At 33.5% G+C, this 23,072-nt stretch overlaps 4 protein-coding genes across 4 annotated transcripts; 3 read left to right on the forward strand and 1 right to left on the reverse strand.

Annotated features, from left to right (window-relative positions):
- Positions 1-496: 496 nt before the first annotated feature.
- On the forward strand, positions 497-6,075 carry LOC106772878 (NADP-dependent malic enzyme). Its single transcript, XM_014659498.2, has 20 exons — positions 497-717; positions 936-1,204; positions 1,313-1,433; positions 1,848-1,922; positions 2,088-2,239; positions 2,365-2,470; positions 2,550-2,615; positions 2,982-3,077; positions 3,186-3,257; positions 3,369-3,452; positions 3,527-3,625; positions 3,793-3,840; positions 3,911-3,964; positions 4,052-4,150; positions 4,232-4,321; positions 4,409-4,486; positions 4,583-4,657; positions 4,930-5,020; positions 5,111-5,239; positions 5,773-6,075. The coding sequence occupies exons 1-20, from the start codon at positions 688-690 to the stop codon at positions 5,859-5,861; spliced, it is 1,923 nt and encodes a 640-aa protein (XP_014514984.1). The 5' UTR covers positions 497-687; the 3' UTR covers positions 5,862-6,075.
- Positions 6,076-12,967: 6,892 nt separating this feature from the next.
- On the forward strand, positions 12,968-14,498 carry LOC106773913 (histidine-containing phosphotransfer protein 4). The gene is made up of 6 exons (XM_014660680.2): positions 12,968-13,082; positions 13,245-13,375; positions 13,469-13,540; positions 13,682-13,753; positions 13,941-14,013; positions 14,228-14,498. Exons 1-6 carry the CDS (start codon positions 13,023-13,025, stop codon positions 14,273-14,275), a joined length of 456 nt encoding a protein of 151 aa, XP_014516166.1. The 5' UTR covers positions 12,968-13,022; the 3' UTR covers positions 14,276-14,498.
- Positions 14,499-15,703: 1,205 nt separating this feature from the next.
- On the forward strand, positions 15,704-20,136 carry LOC106774301 (protein PAF1 homolog). The gene is made up of 13 exons (XM_014661248.2): positions 15,704-15,927; positions 16,005-16,869; positions 17,055-17,123; positions 17,219-17,326; positions 17,411-17,591; positions 17,664-17,740; positions 17,840-17,959; positions 18,142-18,247; positions 18,592-18,678; positions 18,779-18,847; positions 18,974-19,045; positions 19,157-19,300; positions 19,383-20,136. Exons 2-13 carry the CDS (start codon positions 16,058-16,060, stop codon positions 19,518-19,520), a joined length of 1,983 nt encoding a protein of 660 aa, XP_014516734.1. The 5' UTR covers positions 15,704-15,927; positions 16,005-16,057; the 3' UTR covers positions 19,521-20,136.
- A 150-nt stretch (positions 20,137-20,286) lies between these two features.
- On the reverse strand, positions 20,287-22,535 carry LOC106773807. Its single transcript, XM_014660560.2, has 4 exons — positions 22,264-22,535; positions 21,939-22,079; positions 21,097-21,853; positions 20,287-20,773 (listed from the first exon to the last, which is right to left on the reverse strand). Exons 1-4 carry the CDS (start codon positions 22,345-22,347, stop codon positions 20,553-20,555), a joined length of 1,203 nt encoding a protein of 400 aa, XP_014516046.1. The 5' UTR covers positions 22,348-22,535; the 3' UTR covers positions 20,287-20,552.
- Between the last annotated feature and the right edge of the window lie 537 nt (positions 22,536-23,072).

Genomic DNA, 23,072 nt, shown 5'->3' on the forward strand with positions numbered 1-23,072 from the left:
CCTAATTTTTTGTTCTCACTCACACCATCACAATCTTCATTCATTCCTGCACCCAAAAAGACACTATTCTATGTAAATCTCAAAGAACACGCAAACCATTATGTTTTTCGCCGGAATTCTAGTATTCTATGTAAATCTTACCAACTTTTTTATTTTTTTATTTCACAATTATTCAACATTAGTTTTCTTATATTTTCAACTTCCCAATAAATATAATCAATAAAAAATATAGCATACTTTTAAACAAAGAAAATTTTTATTTCTTAATTTTTCCTAAAACAATAAGTCAAACTGCTATCAAAGTTTAATAAAATAGTAAGACTTTGTCTTCTCTTAAAACTAGATTCAAAATGGTACATTCGGAGGGAATTAATTATTATTTTTTATGAAAACCATATTCTTTATAATTATTAATTGAATAATAATATAACTTTAATAAAAACTCATACAAAAAATATAGATACTATGATGGCGATGACGTACCTTCCTTCTCTTCTATGGAGGTTATATGTATCTTACAGAGGCAAAAGAGGAAAGAGTGAGAGAGATTGAGAGAAGAGAAAAACGAGGAAAGATTCAGCTATTGTCCTTTCCTTCTCCTCGAGACTCTCTCTCTCTCTCCCTTTGTTTCAACTGAGTGATCAAACCGCAACTTTCTCTCTGTCATACACTTGTTTAAACATCATCATGTTCTCCTCCAATGCATGCTCTTTCATGGTACAATATAACACTTCTCAGTCAACATTCCACACACTCACTGATCCACAATCCAGTAAAGCTAACCAACTATATTCTTTATTTTTAGCAAAAAACTAGTATAGCAGCAACGTAAAAAAAGCCATTTTTCTTGTAATTTTCTCGAGATCGTTTGATTTCTGTGGCCGGGCATTGATAAAATTTCCCTTTTACCGTTTTCGTGTGAACTTTACGCGCAGTGCAAGTCGGGCGTAGGTGGGTGGTCTTCGTGCAGTAACTTCTCTGCTTCACAGAGGAGGCGTTCTGCTCCATCGAGAGTGACGTGTTGCGCTCCAACTTCGAGCAGCGGCAAAACTCACGGCGGCTTTGTGATGGATAAAGAGGCAAATGGGACTCCCACGGCGGTCGGCGAAACCCCAACCTCTGGGGGCGGCGTCCGGGACGTGTACGGCGAAGATAAGGCCACGGAGGATCAGTGTGTGACTCCATGGAGTGTCTCTGTTTCCAGGTAAGTGAGTGAGTGAGTGAGTGAAACTTGTTTTGATGATCTTCAATTTTTCTTGTTTGTGGTTGAATGAATGAATGAATGAATGGGACACTGTTGGTCGGCTTTTAGTGGGTATACTTTGATTAGAGATCCACACTTCAACAAGGGACTCGCCTTCACTGAAGAAGAGAGGGACGCACACTTCCTGCGTGGCCTTCTTCCCCCATCTGTTATTTCTCAAGAAACTCAGGTTAATCATCTCATCACATCACGTTTTCCTAGTAATCTTTTTTTAGTAAGGGTAATATGATATATTGAAAACCCAATAAATTAATATAACCAGTAGGATCTTTTGACAGAAAAGAGAAGTAGTGAGTGTGAACTGGATGAATAAATTTATTGGATTCTCGATAAGGTTAAAATATTGATCTGCTCTCTTTTGATCTCTATCAGTATTATCAGAGAAAACCCTTCTGCAAAGAATTTACATAGATGATTAACTGCTGCAAGAAAAAGAGTTTGCATGGATTACAGCTTATCATTTTCTTGTGTAGGAATTGAAATTTAAAATGAAGACAACTATAGTGACTGAGTGTATAGTTTCATCTTAATAAATAAAATGTTGAAATTATGTGTGATAGTCATCAATGCTTCTTTTGTTCAGGTAAAAAAAATGATCCAACACATACGCCAGTATCAAGTTCCATTGCAGAAGTATGTGGCAATGATGGATCTTCAGGTGGCCTTGAGAGCACTTCCTTTTCTTACTTTCTGGCAGATTTTTATAAAAAAAGAAAACTGCTTTTAGTCTGTCTCTCCGTTTCGATTTTACTTTGGCACAAGAGTTACTGGGAACATTGGATAATGTGGATTGAATGTTCATTAATTATTTGCTGGGTTGCAGGAGAGAAATGAAAGATTGTTCTACAAGCTTCTGCTTGATCATGTTGAGGAGTTACTACCAGTTGTCTATACTCCAACAGTTGGTGAAGCATGCCAGAAATATGGGAGTATCTTCATGCAACCTCAGGGACTTTATATAAGTTTGAAGGAGAAGTAAGTTTGAGCTCAGTTGCACTTTCATCCTCCTCAATTTCCTTTCCTTACCTTTTAGTTAAATGTACTGTGTCTATTAATTGTCTGAAAGAAATTATTCCATTTCTATTGGAATGGTTTTAAAGAGGGAGGATTCTTGAAGTTCTAAGGAATTGGCCTGAGAAGAACATTCAAGTCATTGTTGTAACTGATGGAGAGAGAATTCTGGGTCTTGGGGATCTTGGCTGTCAGGTAGTAATATATACTCACCATGAATAAAATTTGTGATGTTTTGTAATCTCTCTTTTGGTAACTAATGCTGTATTACCAGGGAATGGGAATACCGGTAGGAAAACTTTCTCTATATTCAGCACTTGGTGGAGTTCGTCCTTCTGCAGTAAGTATTTTTGGTCTACCATACCTTACAAACTTCTTGTGATATGTTATTTTGGACAATTTGCCATAATTTTTCTGCAGAAAAGTAAATACACTTGTAGTAGCAATTTATACTTTTATATTGTTGAAACAGTGTTACAATTTTCTATTTCAAAGTTTGCTTGCCTCCTATGATCTCTGCATTTGTTTATAAAAAAGTGTCTAGTCTTCTTAGTAGCAATTTATACTTTTATATTGTTGAAGCAGTGTTACAATTTTCTATTTCAAAGTTTGCTTGCCTCCTATGATCTCTGCACTTGTTTATAAAAAAGTGTCTAGTCTTCCACTTCTTATCAAAGCTGTATATTATATTGTCAAACTGTTTCAGTGCCTACCTATTACCATCGATGTGGGTACAAACAATGAAAAATTGTTGAATGAAGAATTATATATAGGGCTCAAGCATAAACGAGTAACTGGGCAGGTTGGTTCATAATTTGTCTTTATTTACTTGGCCTCAGTTTTAACATCAGGCGTTCTGTCATCTAATGTACTGCAATAATGAATTTCTTTTCACCTTTTCGGCTTCCAGGAATATGCTGAACTTCTGCATGAATTTATGAATGCAGTCAAGCAGATTTATGGTGAAAAAGTCCTTGTTCAGGTACTAAGAAGTATACAAAGACATCATTTCTTGCGTAATTGGACATGAAGTATGCAGCACTTGCTAATTTCAACTTTTCCTGTTTTCTTCATCTGCCTTGCTATATTTTAGTTTGAAGACTTTGCAAACCACAATGCTTTTTCTCTACTTGAAAAATATAGGTCAACACATCTTGTTTTCAATGATGATATTCAGGTGAGAAATTCCTTTCTTAAATTAAATAGTTAGATACTTCGATAACCAATAACTTTGGTAACACTTGGTTTCAGGGAACAGCATCAGTTGTTCTTGCAGGAGTAGTTTCAGCTCTGAAATTGGTTGGGGGAAACTTGACTGATCACAGGTTCTTATTCCTTGGTGCTGGAGAGGTAAGTCAATACCCTTCTGGGATTATGTTTCCTTCTTCATTGTTTCCTACAGAAAAGAAAGCCTAATCATTTCACAACAGAGAAAAAAGTGAAAAGAAGAGAGTATTGATCGTTGTCAGATTCCTTTGAATTGTTGTTCACTTGAATTGCATGGTTTGTGGTTGCAGGCTGGCACTGGAATAGCTGAACTCCTAGCACTTGAAACTTCAAAACGGGTTAGATTTTTTACATGATCATTAAACGAACGAGTTAGATTTTTCCAGAAACTAACCATTGTCTTGGCAGACAAATGTCCCAGTAGAAGAATTGCGCAAGAACATTTGGTTGGTGGACTCACAGGTTTTACAAAAGCCAATTTAGCTCTTTCCTGTGGAAAGCAATTGTTTATTCTACCATTGTATCAATCTTTTATTCCCACTTTTGCAGGGTTTGATCGTGAAATCCCGGGAAGACTCACTTCAACATTTCAAGAGACCGTGGGCTCATGAACATGAACCTGTTAAGGAATTAGTAGATGCTATTAATGTATGGCTCTCCATCTCTCTTTCTCTCTCACCCACATAGAAGTAGTTTCAAATTTCTTACATTTCAATGTTTTCTTCTCAGAAAATTAAACCAACGGTTTTAATCGGAACATCAGGACAAGGGAGAGCTTTTACCAAGGAAGTGATTGAAGCTATGGCTTCCATCAATGAGGTAACATGTTAATCAATCCACTTGCCAACCTACTGTGCATTTTGATGCCACAGAAGCTAATCTATCCATCATTCGTAATGCTTGTAGAAACCTATTATTCTTTCCCTTTCCAACCCAACATCACAGTCAGAATGCACTGCTGAAGAAGCTTACACCTGGAGCCAGGTAATATGAAGAAGACAAAGCTATTATCTACTTATTTGGTTGGAATGGATGAGTAAGAACTTGTATCATTTTTCATGTATTTTTTATCTCAATCAGGGACGTGCCATTTTTGCTAGTGGGAGCCCTTTTGACCCTGTTGAATATGGTGGAAAAGTGTTTGTGCCTGGCCAGGTCTCAGGAGTTTGTTTGTGCAAATGTTAAAAATTTGAGTAATGGTATCACGACACACTTTTACATTCATTTGACACAGAATACAAAGATAAAATGGTTATAAAAGTATAAACTTTTGTATTTTTTCAAGAAAGAAGAAAGTAAAAAATAAGAAAGGATGGTGTCAAATGAATGTAAAAAATTTAGGTGTGTCAAAAAATCATTATTCTAAAAATTTCTCTATCTTATGAAATGAATTTTTTTTAATATAAGATGTGTTCTTTGTTAATCAGGCTAATAATGCATACATTTTTCCTGGATTTGGTCTTGGTTTAATAATGTCTGGAACCATTCGTGTGCATGATGACCTTCTTCTGGCAGCTGGTAATGCAGAAGAAATTCAAACATTTACTTAAAATGTTAAGCTTGGGATACTTATATAATTTAAATGAAAAATCCTATTTCTTGGAACAGCTGAAGCTTTGGCTTCACAGGTGACTGAAGAGGACTATAGTAAGGGGCTCATATACCCTCCATTCAGAAACATCAGAAAGATTTCAGCACACATAGCAGCCAAGGTGGCTGCTAAGGCCTATGAGCTTGGTACACTTTACTTTTTCTTTTCATATATGAAAGAATAATCATAGAATAATACATATTTACATTCATTTGATACACAATAGTAAATTTCTATACTTTTAGAGAAAAAAATAGAGTAAAAAGTAAAGAAAATAGTGTCAAATGAATGTTAAAAGTTTGTATCAAAGTATCATTTCTGTATCTGAAAACTTTGGCTATGTTTGGATTAAAATCTGGAAAGTGATTCTGCAAATTCAATGCACCAAATGAAGAAGGAAAAAAGTTGTTTTGAGAGTAAAAGAATGTCCTAACTTTTCCAATGTTAATCCAAAGAATAATAGTAAGATGACACACATTTACATTAATCTGACACATTACAAAAATAAAATGATCATAAAAGAGTAGACTTTTGTACTTTAGAAAGAAAAAATAGTAAAAGTAAAAAAGAATAATGTCAGATAAATATAAAAAATTTATGTATGTTAAAGTATAATTTCTCTAATGGAAACATGCAGATTTTCTGTTTCATGTTTCTAATACTTTTTCTCCTTGAACAGGCTTGGCCACTAACCTTCCTCAACCAAAAGATTTGGTGAAGTTTGCTGAGAACTCTATGTATACACCAGCCTATAGAAACTACATCTAAAGTCACAATAGTTCATTTCTCATTTTCTTGGGCTTTTTTTTTTAACTATTATAGAGTGTTTTCTTTATCCTTTTCCTGCTCTTTTATGCTATTGTATTTGGTGAAATAGAGTTTATGTTGTTGTTAATGTAGGTAGATAGACTTAAGTAGAGCTTGAAATATTTTGTATTTGGATTTAAGTTTTATTTGACAATAATTTAAATTAGAAAATGAAGCATTTGTAAGCATACACATACAATAGTTTAGATTCTGGTATATCATTTTTCCATGCCTCTTTTCCTTTATTCATTGAAAAATTAAAATAATCAAACTTCTGTGCACCTTAAGTGCTACATACTAAAAAAATAAGCATAGAAATCTTTCAAAAAAATCAGATGACTCGTAATGTTCTGTGCTATATCATTATTGGACATAGAGAGATTGGTCATTATTGCCCTTATGTCCAATTTCCTTTTAAACAAAGGCAGCTTCTTCCTCCACCTTCATGATTTCTTATTGCACCTTCATACTTTTGAAAATTCTAATTTTACCCTTTTCTTTATTTTGAGCTTTAGAACACAATAAAAAATGTTTTGAAATATATAATTTATAATACAAGTTTTATATTCTAGAGTAATCTAAAATGTAAAATAATATATATATATATATATATATATATATATATATATATGTGTGTGTGTGTGTGTGTGTAATTTCTTTTGATTCCTTCATGTAATAATTAAGAAGTAGGATAACAAAGAAAACTTGTTTTGTGGACATTGATCGAATTCGATTCAATTTTAAAAGAATTTTTTTTATTAATTGTATGTGAATGTGTAATATTTAATTTTTTAAATTGAACACAACATTAGAATAAAAATGTACGTATTTATTTTTATCCATTTTAAATTACTAAAATACTTCTATTTTATTAGTTGAGTTATAAATTTTTATTAACTTATTTTTGTTACTAGGTTTCTAACTGATTTGATACACCACCTTCAATATTTTTTTCACAATTATGTAACTTGTTTAATTATTAGTTGATATTTTGATTTCATATTTATATATATGTACTTGATTATTGATAACATCATGAATGATTCTTTTAAGAATTAATTCATATTTAAAAAGTATTAATTTTTATTTATTTTTAAATATTATTTAATTTACATTTAAAATAGTAAGAAAACAAATGTAAATATAATTTTATAAGTATATATAAAGAGGAATAATGTTGGTAAATAACTGCTTTTTACTATAAAGATTTCACTACTCATCTTACTCTTATTAATATAAATTATTTTACTCTTTAAATTTTGTTCTATTTTTATAATTGTTTTCTAAGAATATTTCTTTTAAAATTTAATAAAATATTTATTTTAATAAAAACTTTTGTTCATTAATAAATTATAATAACTTTTATGTATGGAGGAAAAAATATAATAACAAAAAAATAATAGTTGTAATAATAATAGAAGTAACCTATTAATCTATTGTAGTAATCCAGAATAGTCACAGAAAACAGTTATCTAGACATAAACAAATGTTTGCACTTGAATTGGAACAATATTGAGATAAGTCTTTATTGAATTGAAGCTTCAAATTTAATATATAGAAAGATTAGTGATTAAATTAATAAATTTGAATACAGATTTTCACTCTAATGACAGCATTAATTAGCATTTAAAACTAACAAGTATCCTTCTTTTAACACTTGTCTCACTATGGAAAAATCCCAAAAAATCTTGTCCTCTGAAATGTTTTGCTAATCGTTCTAAAACGATTACAACTCAATAAGAAATAGATTCAAAAGGATCTAAGCATCAATCTGGCACGTGATATTGAGATAATTTGTTGGATGTTTTACACTTGGTGTGATTTGGTATTGTGGCAGATCATAATCTAGTTTAGAGGAATATGTATAACGTATAGACAATTATTGAGCCTTGCTGAGAAAGCTAGATTAAGTGAAGGATGGTTCATTTTGCCTACCATTGTTGTGCAGAAGAATAAGAACTTTATGACAACATAGTAGAGAGCATATGAAACCATGATTGTGTGTCTATTGGACATGCTGACAACTGCATTTGTGAGTGATGATGGTAGTAAGTATACCTGATTGCTTGAGGGGCTCTGTTTCTTTTCACTGATTTGGCCAGTTATCTATCGTCCAACATTGCCATTTCATGTTGTTTTACTACGAGGAACATGTCTCCTTCATCTTATCTTTTGTTGGATAATTTTTTTGGAGAACAGATCAAAAGTTGTCTTTAGTGGCATGCTAGCTGCTTTCAACAATCTTGGTAGCAATGGATTCTGCTGTGAAGAAGATGAGCAGAATTTATGCTGCCAGAACAGAATACAATACAATACACACTCACTAAGAAAGCAACTTCAGCTAACTTCTAACCTCTCTCTCTCTCTCTCTCTCTCTCCACTCCCATAGACGTGTCACGACATTCTTGATGAGGAAAGCAAAGAATAGGCATACCCTTTTTTCAGGTCCTTCTCCTGTTTATGCTTCAACGTGGCAACCCATTTCAGAAGCTAATTCTTTGACGTGGCACCCCATATGTCGTAGAATACAATGCCTCCATCTCCCTTTTCTCACAGAATATTCCACAATTTATTTATCATTTTTTCCTAATCTTCTTCATATCACATAATCCTTTTTCTTAACTTCAAAAAATTAAGATACTATGCTGCTAACAAACTACTAATAGTATATGCAGTCTCATACACTGCTATTGCTTAGTGATGAATCTATTGAAGAAGAGGTTCACTGAAAGACATAATACCAATGAAATCTGAATCCAACCACATAAGGGATTGATTGATACTGCTCTCTACTCAAAATCTATGGACATGAAAAAATAACATTACTTGATATTTTTTGAATTCTTTGACAGTGATTCTTCTGCATGGTCGTAGCAGAAACATTTACATCAGCATATGCTGCATTTGGTATTATAAAAGCTTTAAATGGTTTGGACAAGAATTTCTACAATTGGTTAACGAGAAAAGATATTTTCCAGGTAGTTGGTGTTAGATTGGTGATGCAAGTATAGGTAGGAATGATGATTGTCCAGGGTGGATCCTTATCAAGATAGGAGATAGGAGATAGTAATGAGAGAAAGGAAAAAATAAGCCAGAATCTGCCAAACTTGAAAATGACTAAGAAACCAGATTCTGATCCCTTTCCTTCCACCACTCACTCAAAACATTAAGCTTTTTTTAACTCTTTACAAAGAAACAGATGTGACCACTCAGTCACAGAGGAGAAACAACAAACAATTAATATGCTATTGGAGAAAAGGAGCAGCAAGAAGGGGAAGAGGGCTGAATTAGTCCTTTCATTTCAGTGTGGCCGAAGAATAAAGAAAGTATCTCTTCTCCAACACTTATTTCTCCTTTTAAAGCTTTCCCTTTCCCGAAATTGTTGAGAAGGACATCATGGACCACTCAGCTGCATGCCAAAATTCTCATGTCAATCATTGGGAATTTTTCTCTCTTATTCTCTCTGCAACATCCCTTCCCACAGTAATATGGTTTTGTTTCATGGTGATGATTGCATCTCATAAAAAAGATGCACTAATAAGGCAAAAAAAGAAGGATTACGGAAGCACAGAAGCAACAAAATAAACAACTTCATCACTGTTAAATTTGGAGTTGCATTTCACTGCTGCAATCACATTCAACATGGTTAAACTGCAACGTGTTTCAATAATATTCTAATGGAAGCAACAAACAGCAGGGCACGTGTCCTAGAAAAATCCTTGGTAGAGTGAAAGCAGTTGACTTTTTTCATGTCCCTTCTTCACCTTTTCTGTCAACAGAAATGTATACAAATTATTGTATATACGAGTATAAAGGCAGATACGAGTGCATAGTTTCTGTTTTTTCAAACAACACAGAGCATTTGAAAGCATAAGAATTTTCAAAATCATACTCATCTTTACAAAAATTAATGTTAACGATCTATTTTCCTAATACTTGTGACATTTACATTGTTATTATACTCTCTTAACCATAATTGTATCACATCTGATATGAAAAACATATAATTTTTTTAAGGAATGGGATAATGTGTCACGATCAGACAATAACAGGTTTTAATATTATCAATGTCTTTTCATAGAATCAACGGTCTGCTCCACTCTTCTTTCTCGCAGTTATTCCTTCTAGAAATCTTATTTAATTAATGTGAGTATACTGTTATGAAAGCATGGTGATGATACAAACAGCAATTAACAAAGGCAATTATCTTTTTTCAGCTATTTAGGATAAATTCTTTGTCTCATGCGATACCCATATTTTAGGGGTATTTCTATTTTTAATGTCCAACCACAAATTATTAATAAACGAATAATATATTTTACCATTTTTATTATTAAACTATTTTTCAATTTACAAAAATTATTTCAAAATCATCCAGATATGAGTTAATATAGAGAACATAGTATATGTCAATTTGGTGTGTTTCTGATATTAAAAAGATTGCAGTTATTCTTTCTTCTTTCACATCCAATGTCCATAACCTACTTTTTTTTTTTCTACGTGGTGCCACATCGTGATGACACGAGACAATGTTGTCTACTTATATATAAATTCAGATGAGATATTAATTAAAGTATTTTATATTCCTTTATATTAAAAAAAAATCTTCATGTTTATAATTATATAACATTGTAAAGCAATTAGTTTTTAAACTTAACAATTACATTCTTATAGACAAAATAATTTAAATTTTTCCTTTTTTCATAAACATGATATTAAACTCTAAATAAGAAAACAAATAATACTTTAACCAACACAAGTTTTTAACATTTATTTGTCACTATTTTTTTTAATATTTTATTCTTTTTTGTTTCTTAAAAATACAAAAATTTATAATATATTAAATAAATATAAATGTATATTTCCCTTGTATTACTCAAAGAATAATCACCACATCTCTTTTTGGGAATAGTTGGATATTAGGTCATATTTATAGGTTTTACCTTGTTTAGAGTTATAATTAATATATTTTAAGAATTCTTTTACTTTGATAAAAGAAAATTTATAAAATTTGCATTTTAATTAATTTTTATTCTAGTATTTGTAAGAATAAATATTATCTAAAAAGAGTTATTACTCAAAATTTATTTAATTATAATTTACTACAGTGAGTATGTTCTCCTAAGTAAATTTCAGAAAACAAAGTAACAATACTCTGGAACTTGTAATATTTCCAATATAAAAATTACAAAAAATAAAGAATAAAAGAGTTAAAATATGGAATGGATTTGGCCGAAAATCCGTCTATATATAAATGTCATCTCAATGTTCTGTTGCAATATTCGCAATCAACAACGTCGAGTTAATGCGATGCTCGACGCTGGCGCAACGTTTCCGTACACTCACCTTTTTTCCATTGTAAAATAATCTGTTACATCTTCACTACAGTTTCATCTTTTCCAACCGATTTATTTTCCCCACGTAATAATCCTCATTTTTTTCCTATTTTATTCGATAAATTATTCCTTTTTAAATTCAAATTAATTATTTTATTAGTAATGTTTCATGAGTTCAGATTAAATTTTCTTACACAAATTATTTTTTAACTTCAAACTTACGTCAAAATTAGATTCTTAATTCTTCTTATATTGTTTGGTTTAATCCACTGAAAAAAAAAAAAAACATTCCTATATTTATAGATATTCATAATACATTTCTAATTAAAATTGACTCAATTATGGTCATATACTAATCACTTGATTTAGAGTTAACATAATTACTTTTGATGGTTAATATTGCTTTTGATATGACGATTGGTAGAACTGTCAAAATGAATAACTCGGCTCGACTTGGTCTGGCCCACCACAGGTTAGTTACTTAGTGAGCTAACCCAACCCGACTCATTTATTAACGAGCCAGAAAAATCTTAACCCGGCTCGACCTATCACGGATTGGCTCACTAACCCGTTTAAACTGAAGACAATTCAAAATAATAATAAAAAGTATAATATAATCCAAATGTCATCCAAAAACAAAAACAAAAAAACATACTTAAAAAAAAGGTAGGTGAGTTGACGGGCCAACCCGGCCTACCACGGGTTCAACCCGCATGAGTCAGGTTGAAATTTGACCCGCATAAAAAAAAATTCAATTTTTTCAAACCCAACCCGGCCCGAACCTGTGGTGAGCCGGGTTAACTCGCGGGTTGTGACCCATTTTGACAGCTCTACCGATTGGTTTACGGATGGGAGTTACTCCCTGTACCTCCCCAATTCCAACCCCCACCCCCCAATTTTTTTGGATTTTTTTTAAATACAAAATTAATCTTTATGTTTTTTTTATTTTTACCATTTTACACCTATTTACTAAAGTTAACCTACTCTTTTACAGTCTGCCTCAGTCAAAACACACAGACTCAAATTTCTCTCCTTCGTATTCTCACCTCCACCCCTACCAAAGCTTTTGAAACGCTCCTCCTCCAAACGCTCTCTGCAACTCTCACTCTCCCATTTATACGATAAAAATATATTTAAAAATAATACATCAAAACATATAAATTCCATTATTAAAATATCTGAAAATTAATATAAAAAGTAAACTAATAAAACAAATCTTAAAAATGGAATGGAAGGTGGGGGTTAGAATTGGGGAAGTACAGGAAGTAACCCCCTTTACGGATTGTTTCACTCTTAGATGATCAACTGTTTAGACCGAGCTGACCAAACAATTGTAATAAATTCAATTTTGTTTTGAGGAACTATACTAAAAAATTGATTATAAAAAAAAAAAGAGAAAAAACAGAAGAATTGTAAATATTTTAGCAGAATATGCTATTTTTTTTTTTTTAAATACAAGAATAAGTACGTGATGCATCATCCATGTCATGTGAAGGGAGAAGAAAGAAAATATGATTGAAATGTGCAAATACCATTCAAGAAGATACTCTTCTTCCTAGTGCTTATGAAGTAAATGTGTGAAAGAGAATGACAATGCATGCAATGCAACATTCCAATTTTTGATCAATGATCAAAAACAAAAGGTGAAGCTTTTTGTCTTATACTTCTCACTTCTTAGATCCTAGACACATGACATCTTTTCTCTCCTATAAAACCCTTTCTCTTCCCACCTTCATTTCATGCACTTCCTTCAATCTTCTCACTCTCAAACTAACATTCTCTTCCAATGGACAGAAACCAATCCCGCAGGCAGATTGCTGCAATGAAACAGTCCCTCTTTGATCAGGTTCTTCCCTTTTTCTTTCAATTCTTCATTGTCTTTTAATGAATTTTAAATCATGACACTGATTTTCATGATGTCCGAAATATCAAACCTTAACTTGTGTTCTGTTGCTACCTCCATACGTAGCAGTTGAATATGATGGATTTTAACATTGGTTCTCTGCAGGGGTTACTGGATGAACAGTTTATCCAACTGGAGGAATTGCAGGATGATGCAAATCCCAACTTCGTTGAGGAAATTGTCACTCTTCACTACCGTGATTCATCACGGCTAATCTCAAGCATAGACCAAGCTCTGTAAGCTAATTGATTTCACCATTCTCTTGTGTTTTCCTTTTTCTTCACAGCAAGTTCATTAATTAATGGATTTCTTCGTTTTTGTGTTTGTAGAAAAGAGAGGAACCCTCTGGATTTTAACAAGCTGGACACTCTTATGCATCAGTTCAAAGGAAGCAGCTCAAGGTACATATAAAATAGTCCAAAAGAAAATATTGGTGAAATGTTATTGAAAAGTATCATCTTGAACATACTGTGTTGACTTTATCACAACAAAGAATCTTGATTAATATTTCAATTCTTTTGTTTGTTCTACATGGATTGCAGCATAGGAGCCAAAAAGGTGAAAGCAGAGTGCAATCTGTTTAGGGAATATTGCAGAGCAGGAAATGCAGAAGGGTAATATATCTTTCTTTGATCTTTTCACACAAGCTGCCAAACCAGGGCCAAAAGCTGAAAACTTAATGCATTTTAGTATATCATTGGTGTTGTATTTTCCAGTAAACCTCCTCTTCTATAAACTTAACATGACCCAATTGTGAATTTTCCGAAGCAATGATGCTATTGTTCTTGCTTGGATATGCAGATGCATGAGGAGCTTCCAACAGTTGAAGAAAGAATACGCTGCACTTAGAAAGAAACTTGAAGCTTATTTTCAGGTGAGAAGATTATAGTGTTGGAAGTCCCACATCGGAAAGAGATAAGGCCAATTTATAATATATAAGTGAAGTGGATATTTTACCTTACAAGTCGGTTTTGTAAGGTTGAATTAGGCCTAGAACCCACTTCCAACATATAGAACAGTGAAACTGTGCAGTAAAATTGCTGTATTTGATAATGTGTTGTTAAAGCAGTGTTGTTTGTTTCGTGCAGTTGGCAAGGCAAGCTGGACCCCAGGAAACAGCATGTCGCTCCAAATAAAGAGAGCTGATGAGAGCTGCAAAATAAGGCAAATGTAATTGGTGAATTTTGTAGCATAGAAGAATATATATTCACCACAGAGAACTGATGTTCTCCCTTTTGAGATATTTTGTTTCAAAATATCATTTTTTTTTTTCAGATGTTACAGGAATATTACTAATGTACTTTATACTAACTATTTATATCATATATACATGTAATGTAACTCTGTTCAATAACATGTTCCTAGTTCACATGTTTCATAGTTTATTTTCATTATAATATTTGGTTAAAAGAAGGCTTTTTAGGCTTTTTCAAAACTTACCAACAGACAAATTGTGATTGTCTTTCTCTAGGCATCACTAAAGTATCAGAATCTTGGAACATCAGGTTTAATAATATAAAATTAACATTTTAAATTATCTTATCAATTTTAGCATTCATATTATTATAATAAACTATCAATATATATATACTAGTACTCATAAAAATAATAAAAGTTATGACAAATATATATATATATATATATATTCTCCAAAATCAAAATTTAATATTCTTTTAACAAGTGATAAAAATACAAAATATAATTATATGAAAAGTCATATGTAACAAGATAATCGTTTAACTTAAGAAAAATAATAAAAATAAAACTTATTTTTAATCACAAATTTGATCGATTGGTTATAAATGTCTTTTCTTTTTTAAAATGGATTCAGATCTTTAAATAAATAAAAATAAATTCATAATCTTAAAATAATTAATAAAAAGTTTAGATAAAAAGCCGTAAAAATAAAAGTTTTTCTAAATAAAATTCATTTAATATAAATTATATTTGTATTGAGACATTTTAATAATAAAATATTCAAGTATAATTTATATGACCATTTTTATTTATTGAACTGTTTTTAAATCCTTGCAAAATCATCATTAACATTTTCTTACATTTAATCTAAACAAAGTAAACTTCATACAAACACTTTAAAATATCATCTAAATTAATAATTCGTCTACAAATATAATATACTTTCAAAGTATATTCAAATCTTACCAATATAAGAAAACACACACACACACCGAACATAATATATCGACAAAATTTTCATAGTGATAGTAATGTCATCTTAATGGTAATGCTATCAAAGTTATATTTTATTTTTAGTGCTTATAATTTTATTTTTCTTGAAATCTCTATAAATAATTTTTTTATGTTTTAACATCCATGAATAAAGTAATTTTTATTTTAACCTCTAAATGTATAAATTGTCATTCTAGTTTGCCAATTTTATTAATGGAGTGATCTCTTCGTTACCCTAAAATTATATTTTTTCTGTAATGTAATTTGTTTTAATTTTCATCATATTTATATTGATAAGGAAAAGACAAAAAGGTAAATTCAATCTAATCTATAAAAGCTATATAAAATAAAGAATGGATTTGATAATAAATCCTTTTACATTAACTGATTTTTTCCCCAATTCAAAAGGAAACCCTCGAGTCCTAGGAATGATTACTGGAAGAGGAAAAGGGAGAAAGATTGTAGCAGAAGCTGTGTTCATAAGCAAAACAAATTTCTTCTGACTGCGTGAATTTGCTTTGCTCTGTGTTGGTCTGCATCACCACCTTCTACTTCTACATCGCCGGTGTGCTGCGATTTCCTTTTCTGCGACTTTGAGGTACAGGACAATGATTTTCAGTAATGGGAACCTACTTTGGTTTTGATCATTATTAATATTGCCGTTGTTTGTTCTAGGGTTCAGCTGTGTTGAAGTTCAAACCCTAGCCTGCGATTCGTGGTTCGAAGGAATGGCCTCATACAGGCCCTTCCCTCCGCAATCGAGTCAAATTCAAAACCCTATTCCAAGTGGGAATCATCAGTATACTAATAATAATCAAAATTGGGGTGCTTACGGAGATCCCTCCAATGCTTCATTCCCCCAAATCCCTCCAAATTCCAATTATCACCATCAGCAACAACAGCATCAAAATCAACATCATGCTCCTTATGCACCTCCGAATCCCCATCACCCTCGCTATCCATATCCTCCACCACCTCCACCGCCACCGGAGGCTTCATACCAGCCTCCGCCGCCGCCACCTCCTCCCGTCTACTATCCCTCTAATAGCCAGTACAGCAACCAGCCACCTCCGCCACCGCCGCCGTCGTCGCCACCCCCGCCACCCCCTCCTGTTTCACCCCCTCCTCCTCCCCCGGCAACTCAGAACAATGAAGATCGGCGCTTCAAGGACCCTTCCACGTCCGGCCGCCGCGAATATGATCCTTCCAATCATGGCATTGCTCACAAGCAGCACAAGCACCAGCCTCCCGTGCCAGCAAAAAAGGTGAATGGGCCTCCTGGCAGAACTGAGACGGAGGAAGAAAAGAGGTTGAGGAAGAAGAGGGAGTTTGAGAAGCAGAGGCAGGAGGAAAAGCATAGGCAGCAGCTCAAGGAGTCCCAGAACACTGTTCTGCAGAAGACTCACCTGTTGTCGTCTGGGAAGGGGCATGGCATGATTGCTGGGTCTCGATTGGGAGAAAGGAGATCCACTCCATTGTTGAGTGCCGAGAGGGTGGAAAATAGGTTGAAGAAGCCCACAACATTTTTGTGTAAGCTCAAGTGAGTATGTCGATATCATTTTATGTTTTAGAGTGTTTTTTCAATTCAATTTACATTGTATTGGTGGTGGTAATGATCCATAAGGCGGGCAAATGTTATGTTTATTTTATGGATGATGCCATCTAGTGGTCCTGTCATGCTTATTTCTAATACTGACGCTTTTTCTTTGTGTATTCTCATTTAAGATTTCGAAATGAACTTCCAGATCCAAGTGCTCAACCTAAGCTTATGGCTTTCAAGAAAGATAAAGATCAGTATGTAATCTTACTGGCACTTAACATCTGTAGCTAGGAAATATACAGATAAAAATCAGTATGTAATCTAATGGTGATTTTATGATTGTTGGCAGATATGCAAAATATACAATCACATCCCTGGAGAAAATGTACAAACCAAAGCTTTTTGTGGAGCCAGATCTAGGGATACCTCTGGACCTGCTTGATCTCAGTGTTTACAAGTACTGTCCTCTGTTCCTTTTGTAAATTTGAATACTTGAATGAATTATGCGGACTGAGAAGGTATGGTGAACCTTTTTATACAGTCCTCCCAGTGTCAGACAACCTCTTGCTCCAGAAGATGAAGAACTGTTGCGGGATGATGAAGCTGCTACACCTATTAAAAAAGATGGCATAAAAAGAAAAGAGAGGCCTACTGATAAAGGTGTAGCGTGGCTTGTCAAAACACAATATATATCTCCTCTAAGCATGGAGTCCACAAAACAGGTATTACGCTTATATATTGACACGATGGTGCATTGCACTCTACAAGCAATAAACTTATGAACGTTTCTGTAGTCTTTAACTGAAAAACAAGCTAAGGAGCTGAGAGAGATGAAGGGAGGCCGTGGCATTTTGGACAATCTAAACAGTAGGTAAGTATATTCCACCATTACAAAGTCAATTGTCGGCATTTGGATCACTATGTGAAAGTAATTTGTATCTTCTAACTAAAATTGAAATCTCTATTTTAGGGAAAGACAAATTAGGGAAATTGAAGCATCGTTTGAAGCAGCTAAGTCTGATCCTGTTCATGCAACGAACAAGGATTTGTATCCTGTTGAGGTTATGCCATTACTGCCCGATTTTGATAGGTACGACACCATATATAACTTCCAAAAGTAACATTATTGCTCACCCTGTTCTTCTATTGATCGGTCTTTTATGTTTGTGATATTAAAGCCTAATCTTTTGATTATAGACGATGCAAACTGTAAGACAACATTCATATTTCATAATAACTAAAGCTGCGTTCTATCTACTGACCTCTTTGCAGGTATGATGATCAGTTTGTTGTTGCTGCATTTGATAATGCTCCCACAGCCGATTCAGAAATGTATGCTAAGTTGGACAAATCTGTTCGTGACGCCTTTGAATCAAAGGTAAGCTTTGCAAAGATGAATGTATTAATGTAAAAAAGGAAACACTGTCACAAATTGTCTGCAAGGTTTCATACATCATTTGTTGTATTTTCTCTTGTTTTGATTCAATATGTGGTGGAGATATCTAGCATTGAAAATTCATTTTTCCTTTGTTTGTCAATACGATAGTACTGGCTAAATTACCAGTTTCTTAGCTACCTGATTGTTGGTCTTTTGGTTCTGTATGCGTTTGAAAGTAGCTACCGATGAGAGATATCAAGTAAATAATATTTTGTCTCCTATGAGTAATGGTGCCAATTGCTGAATGTTGTTAGATTGATTCCTATCCATTTTGTGGCTTGCAGGCAGTTATGAAGAGTTACGTTGCAACAAGTTCAGATCCTGCTAATCCTGAAAAGTTTTTGGCATATATGGCCCCAGCACCAGGAGAGGTAAGCATTAAATCTATATATGGATTTTGATTTTGAAGCATTAGTTATTGTACATAATTATGTATTAACTTCTGGAAATGTCTGAACTTTGTGATGGCAGCTGTCAAAGGATATATATGATGAAAATGAAGATGTCTCATACTCTTGGATTCGCGAGTATCATTGGGATGTACGTAGAATCATTTTATTAGTTCAAAGACCATAAAATTACACAATGAATGGCTTTAAATTTCCATAACTAATATAAGATTCCCCCTTTTAACACTATTCTGACAATTTTTTATCATCTTAATAGGTTCGGGGTGATGATGCAGACGATCCTACAACATTCTTGGTTGCATTTGATGATTCAGAAGCACGTTACTTGGTATTTCCTGGAGCCTTCATCTGTCTTTTTAACTTAAGGATTGGAACATAGTTTCTTGGTTACACTTACACAATATCGATCTTTTAATTTTATGGTAAATTTGATATGCAGCCTCTTCCGACTAAACTTGTTTTAAGAAAAAAGAGGGCTAAAGAGGGAAGATCAGGAGAAGAGGTTGAGCAATGTCCAGTACCTTCAAGAGTGACTGTAAGAAGGAGGTCTAGTGTCGCTGCGATTGAGCGGAAGGATACTGAGGTTTTAAACTGAATTTATCTATTAAGTTTGTCTGTTTATTTGAATGCATAAATATAATTTCATACATTATAATGCTTTAAAGGTTTATACAAGTTCAAGGGGCAATTCCTCAAAGAGAGCTCGTCTAGACATGGACGATGGTCTAGAACACCAACATAGAGGTGCTTCACATCAGGACAACTATCAGTCTAGTGGAGCTGAAGATTACATGTCTGAGTGATTATTTGATGCAAATGCTGCCACCGTAAAGCAAATTGGTCCAACGAAATGGTAGTTGGATGAGTGCCTGCAGAATTTTTCGTGGCGCCTTTGTGCTTCAATGAAGAATACCAACGACAAATCCCATATTTTTGTATGACCATTTTTAACTTGATGCACATACATTCAGAGTGTAGGCAGCTGTTGAATTAATATAGATTTTCTTTTCAATACCATTATATTAGAAAAGATTGAAAAATAATGAAGTGTAAAAAGCATGTCAGACCAAATAGAATCCCGTTATTGCCCAATGTTAATCGTGACCTGCTTGCCAATGAAATCACAGCCTATGGTCATCCCTGCCCATAATGTTGTGGCATTCTGATTCAGACATGTTTGCTTTTGTGCACATGATTGACGTTGTGATGGTTTTAGCAAATGGTGAAATTTGAGTGAGGCCAGTAAAAAGTACTGGTCGTGCCAAGAGAAGGCGGGTTTCTGGTGTGGAGGTCATTCTACTATTGGCAAGTGAAGATCGCCTCCAATAATTGTTGAATGGGAATTAACTTCAATCATTTTAGACAGCTATTTATTATTTAAAACACAAATGAATAGTTGATAAGTGTATTACTCGTGGAGGCTGGGGTATTTCTAGAAACCTGCAGTCACAAGACCCTAAATTTCTGAACATGGATTGAAATATTATTTGTGTAGATTAACAACCCTAGTTTTGGAAGACTTATGAAGGTTCATCACTACCATGTCAAACAATATATAAAAATAGAAAAAGTTTTAAAAAATAATACAAAATAAGCTTTTCCATAAATTAATTTGTAATGATTCTTTTATACTAAATAAAATTACATAGAATAGTGATACAGAGAAGTTTCATAATAGAGAAAATAACAATGCTCATTTGGCACGCATTGCCCGTAAGTACATGATGAACGAATTCTTTGCTACAAATCTTACAAACATAAAGGAGCATTTACAAGTCAAAATTTTCTAATGAGATTATATTTTTGCTCATATCTTGGCACCACATATCTTTAATCTATTCATCGCAGGAAGCTTCTTCCAGTAGGTCAAGAAACCCTTTGTGGGCATTCTTTTGATCTGTTGGTAACTTAGGTTGACACCCCCAAGCGGACGCTGCCTCAAACTTTGTCCATAACTCCCTTTTCAGAGTATTTTCACCAGGTCGTTTTCCAGTTTGAAATGAGCTTTCAGGTATGGGAGTGTTCTCTACGTGGTCTAAGCTCCCAACAAAATTATCTGCACAGAAGAGGAAAATAACAGCTATTTTCATGCGTGAAATCCATGTCCAGTGTTAACCAACGATTGCAATAAAGCCATATTCGGGTAAAATCCTCAATAAACATTTACAAGAGTGGAAGATAAAAAGTAAGATGATTTGAAGTTCCTCTCACAAGCCATAATCTAAAATCAACAGATACAATTCAAATTTCATAAAAGATGCTCTGTTTAACTTTTTGAAAAATTGAGATGGATATTTTCATTTATTTTTATTTTCTTCTCCTATATGCTCTCATTGATAAATCTATCCAAACAACACGAGCAACTGCAATAAGCATTACCTCGGTTACTATGATCTTTGCAAACATCACCACCATCACCATCTTTACACTTGCCGACTTGTTGATTTAGAAGGTTGGCAGCTACGTGTACACACAAGCGATCATCAATATTATCATCAGGTGGCTCCATCAAGACGCATGTTTTAGGAGGTGAGGTAAACCAATCCGGCGATGCTTCCACTGTTTTGTTTCCAATTCCTGCCTTAGAATCGCGGCATATCCCAAGGAGCTCCGGATACTTCAAGGATAAATCCGGCGAAGAATCATCAACACCAGAAGATTCTGAGTCGCTGTAACGCATCCCAACAGGATAGGGAGTGCCCTTGCGAAACTGGTGATCACCCAAATGCTTCATTTCGGAAATAGGTTCGAGCAAAAGGCAGGATTTGGGAGGGGACATTTTCAGGCAGGGAGTCATGACAAGAAGCATGGATCCCTTGTCTTGATTGTTTGACAGTTGGTGCTTAATTGGGGTTGGTTTGACTGCTACATTGTCCATGAAAGAAGTGGCTAATGTGGAAGGAGGGAACTGAGGATTAGGTTGTTTGTGGTGTTTGGATGATAACGGAAGAGGTGTAAGCATGAACATTTGTCTACCTCTCTTCACAGTGCAATTGGCACGCCAAGACACAAGCGGTGAAGGAGACACCAAACTTAAGGTTGTCTCTTCAGGACTATCAGACGCTCTGCTTTCATCATCGTATGAATCTGTCTCTTCTTCCGTGTGAAGTGCAATTTGAAATTTGGGGACCCACGACTACAATTAGAGCAAAGCAAATTAGAAAGAAAAAGAAAAACACTAAAATTAAAAAAACAAAGAACAGGGTCGAGTAATGTTTCACCTTCAAAGAAGAGAGCATGTCAGAAAGGACTCGGGAGAAAGATTCAATTTGCGTTTTGTCATCTTTGCTTATGCCATTCTTCTTCTTCTTCACATTATTATTATTATTGACTTCAATGGCACGCACGACAAGCTCATCAATCTGCGAATCCAATAATTAAACTATGGATTTTTATAATTAAACGTTCCCAAAAACTGGGCGTTAGGTTAATAAATAATGAATGGTTGCATTGGTTCTCTGGTATTCGAACAGATTGAAGAATGAAATTTTGTAAGTGTGAAAGGATTGAATTGAAAGACAAGAAAGGTGAGAAAGTATGACGCACCTGATGGAGAAGAGAAGAAAGATCGGAGCGAAGACGATGAAGATCACCGTCTTCAACCTCACTACCCAAACCCATCTTCTTCATTTCTTCTTCTTCTTCTTCTACGTTCTATTCTATACAATCTCTCTCTCTCTCTCTCTGCTTATTTGAATTTTTCGCCAACGCGGGATTGCACCAAACTATGTCGTTTTCTTGGGTTTTCTATTGGACTTTTCGGCCCATAAATTTGTTTGGCTTATGACTCCTTAAATGAATTAAATAATTTTAAATTCATACTAAATATATTAAAAATGATTGCACTTTTTTTTAAGGTTATACATTATTTATATAAAATAATTTGCACGTTAGAAATTTATTAACCACGATTTCAAATAAATTTCTTTATTTTTAATAGAGATGTCAAAATAGATCACAACCCACAGCTCCACCACAGGTTGGGTTTGAAAAGAATTTATTCTTTTATGCGGTCAGATTTTAATCCGACTCATTTAAACCCAACTCATGCGGGTTAAATCCATGATGAACTGGGTTGAACCACTAACTCACTTGTCTAATTTTATTTTATTAAATTTAATTTTAATTTTATAAAAGAATATTTATTATTTTTTTTGCTTGAAAAAATTATTTAAGTTTTCTATTTTCAAAATTAATTAAACACCATGTTGGAAGTGAAATTTGATAATAAAATTTGTTTAGATTTGAATTAAAAAAAAATTGTAATTTTTTTTATTTAAAAAAATTGTAATTAAGAGTGAACCAACTTGTGGTGGATCAGACCGAATTCGAATTTTTTTGACTTATTAATAAAT

The sequence above is a fragment of the Vigna radiata genome, chromosome 9 (assembly GCF_000741045.1).
Source record: "Vigna radiata var. radiata cultivar VC1973A chromosome 9, Vradiata_ver6, whole genome shotgun sequence".
NCBI classification, from domain to species: domain Eukaryota; kingdom Viridiplantae; phylum Streptophyta; class Magnoliopsida; order Fabales; family Fabaceae; genus Vigna; species Vigna radiata.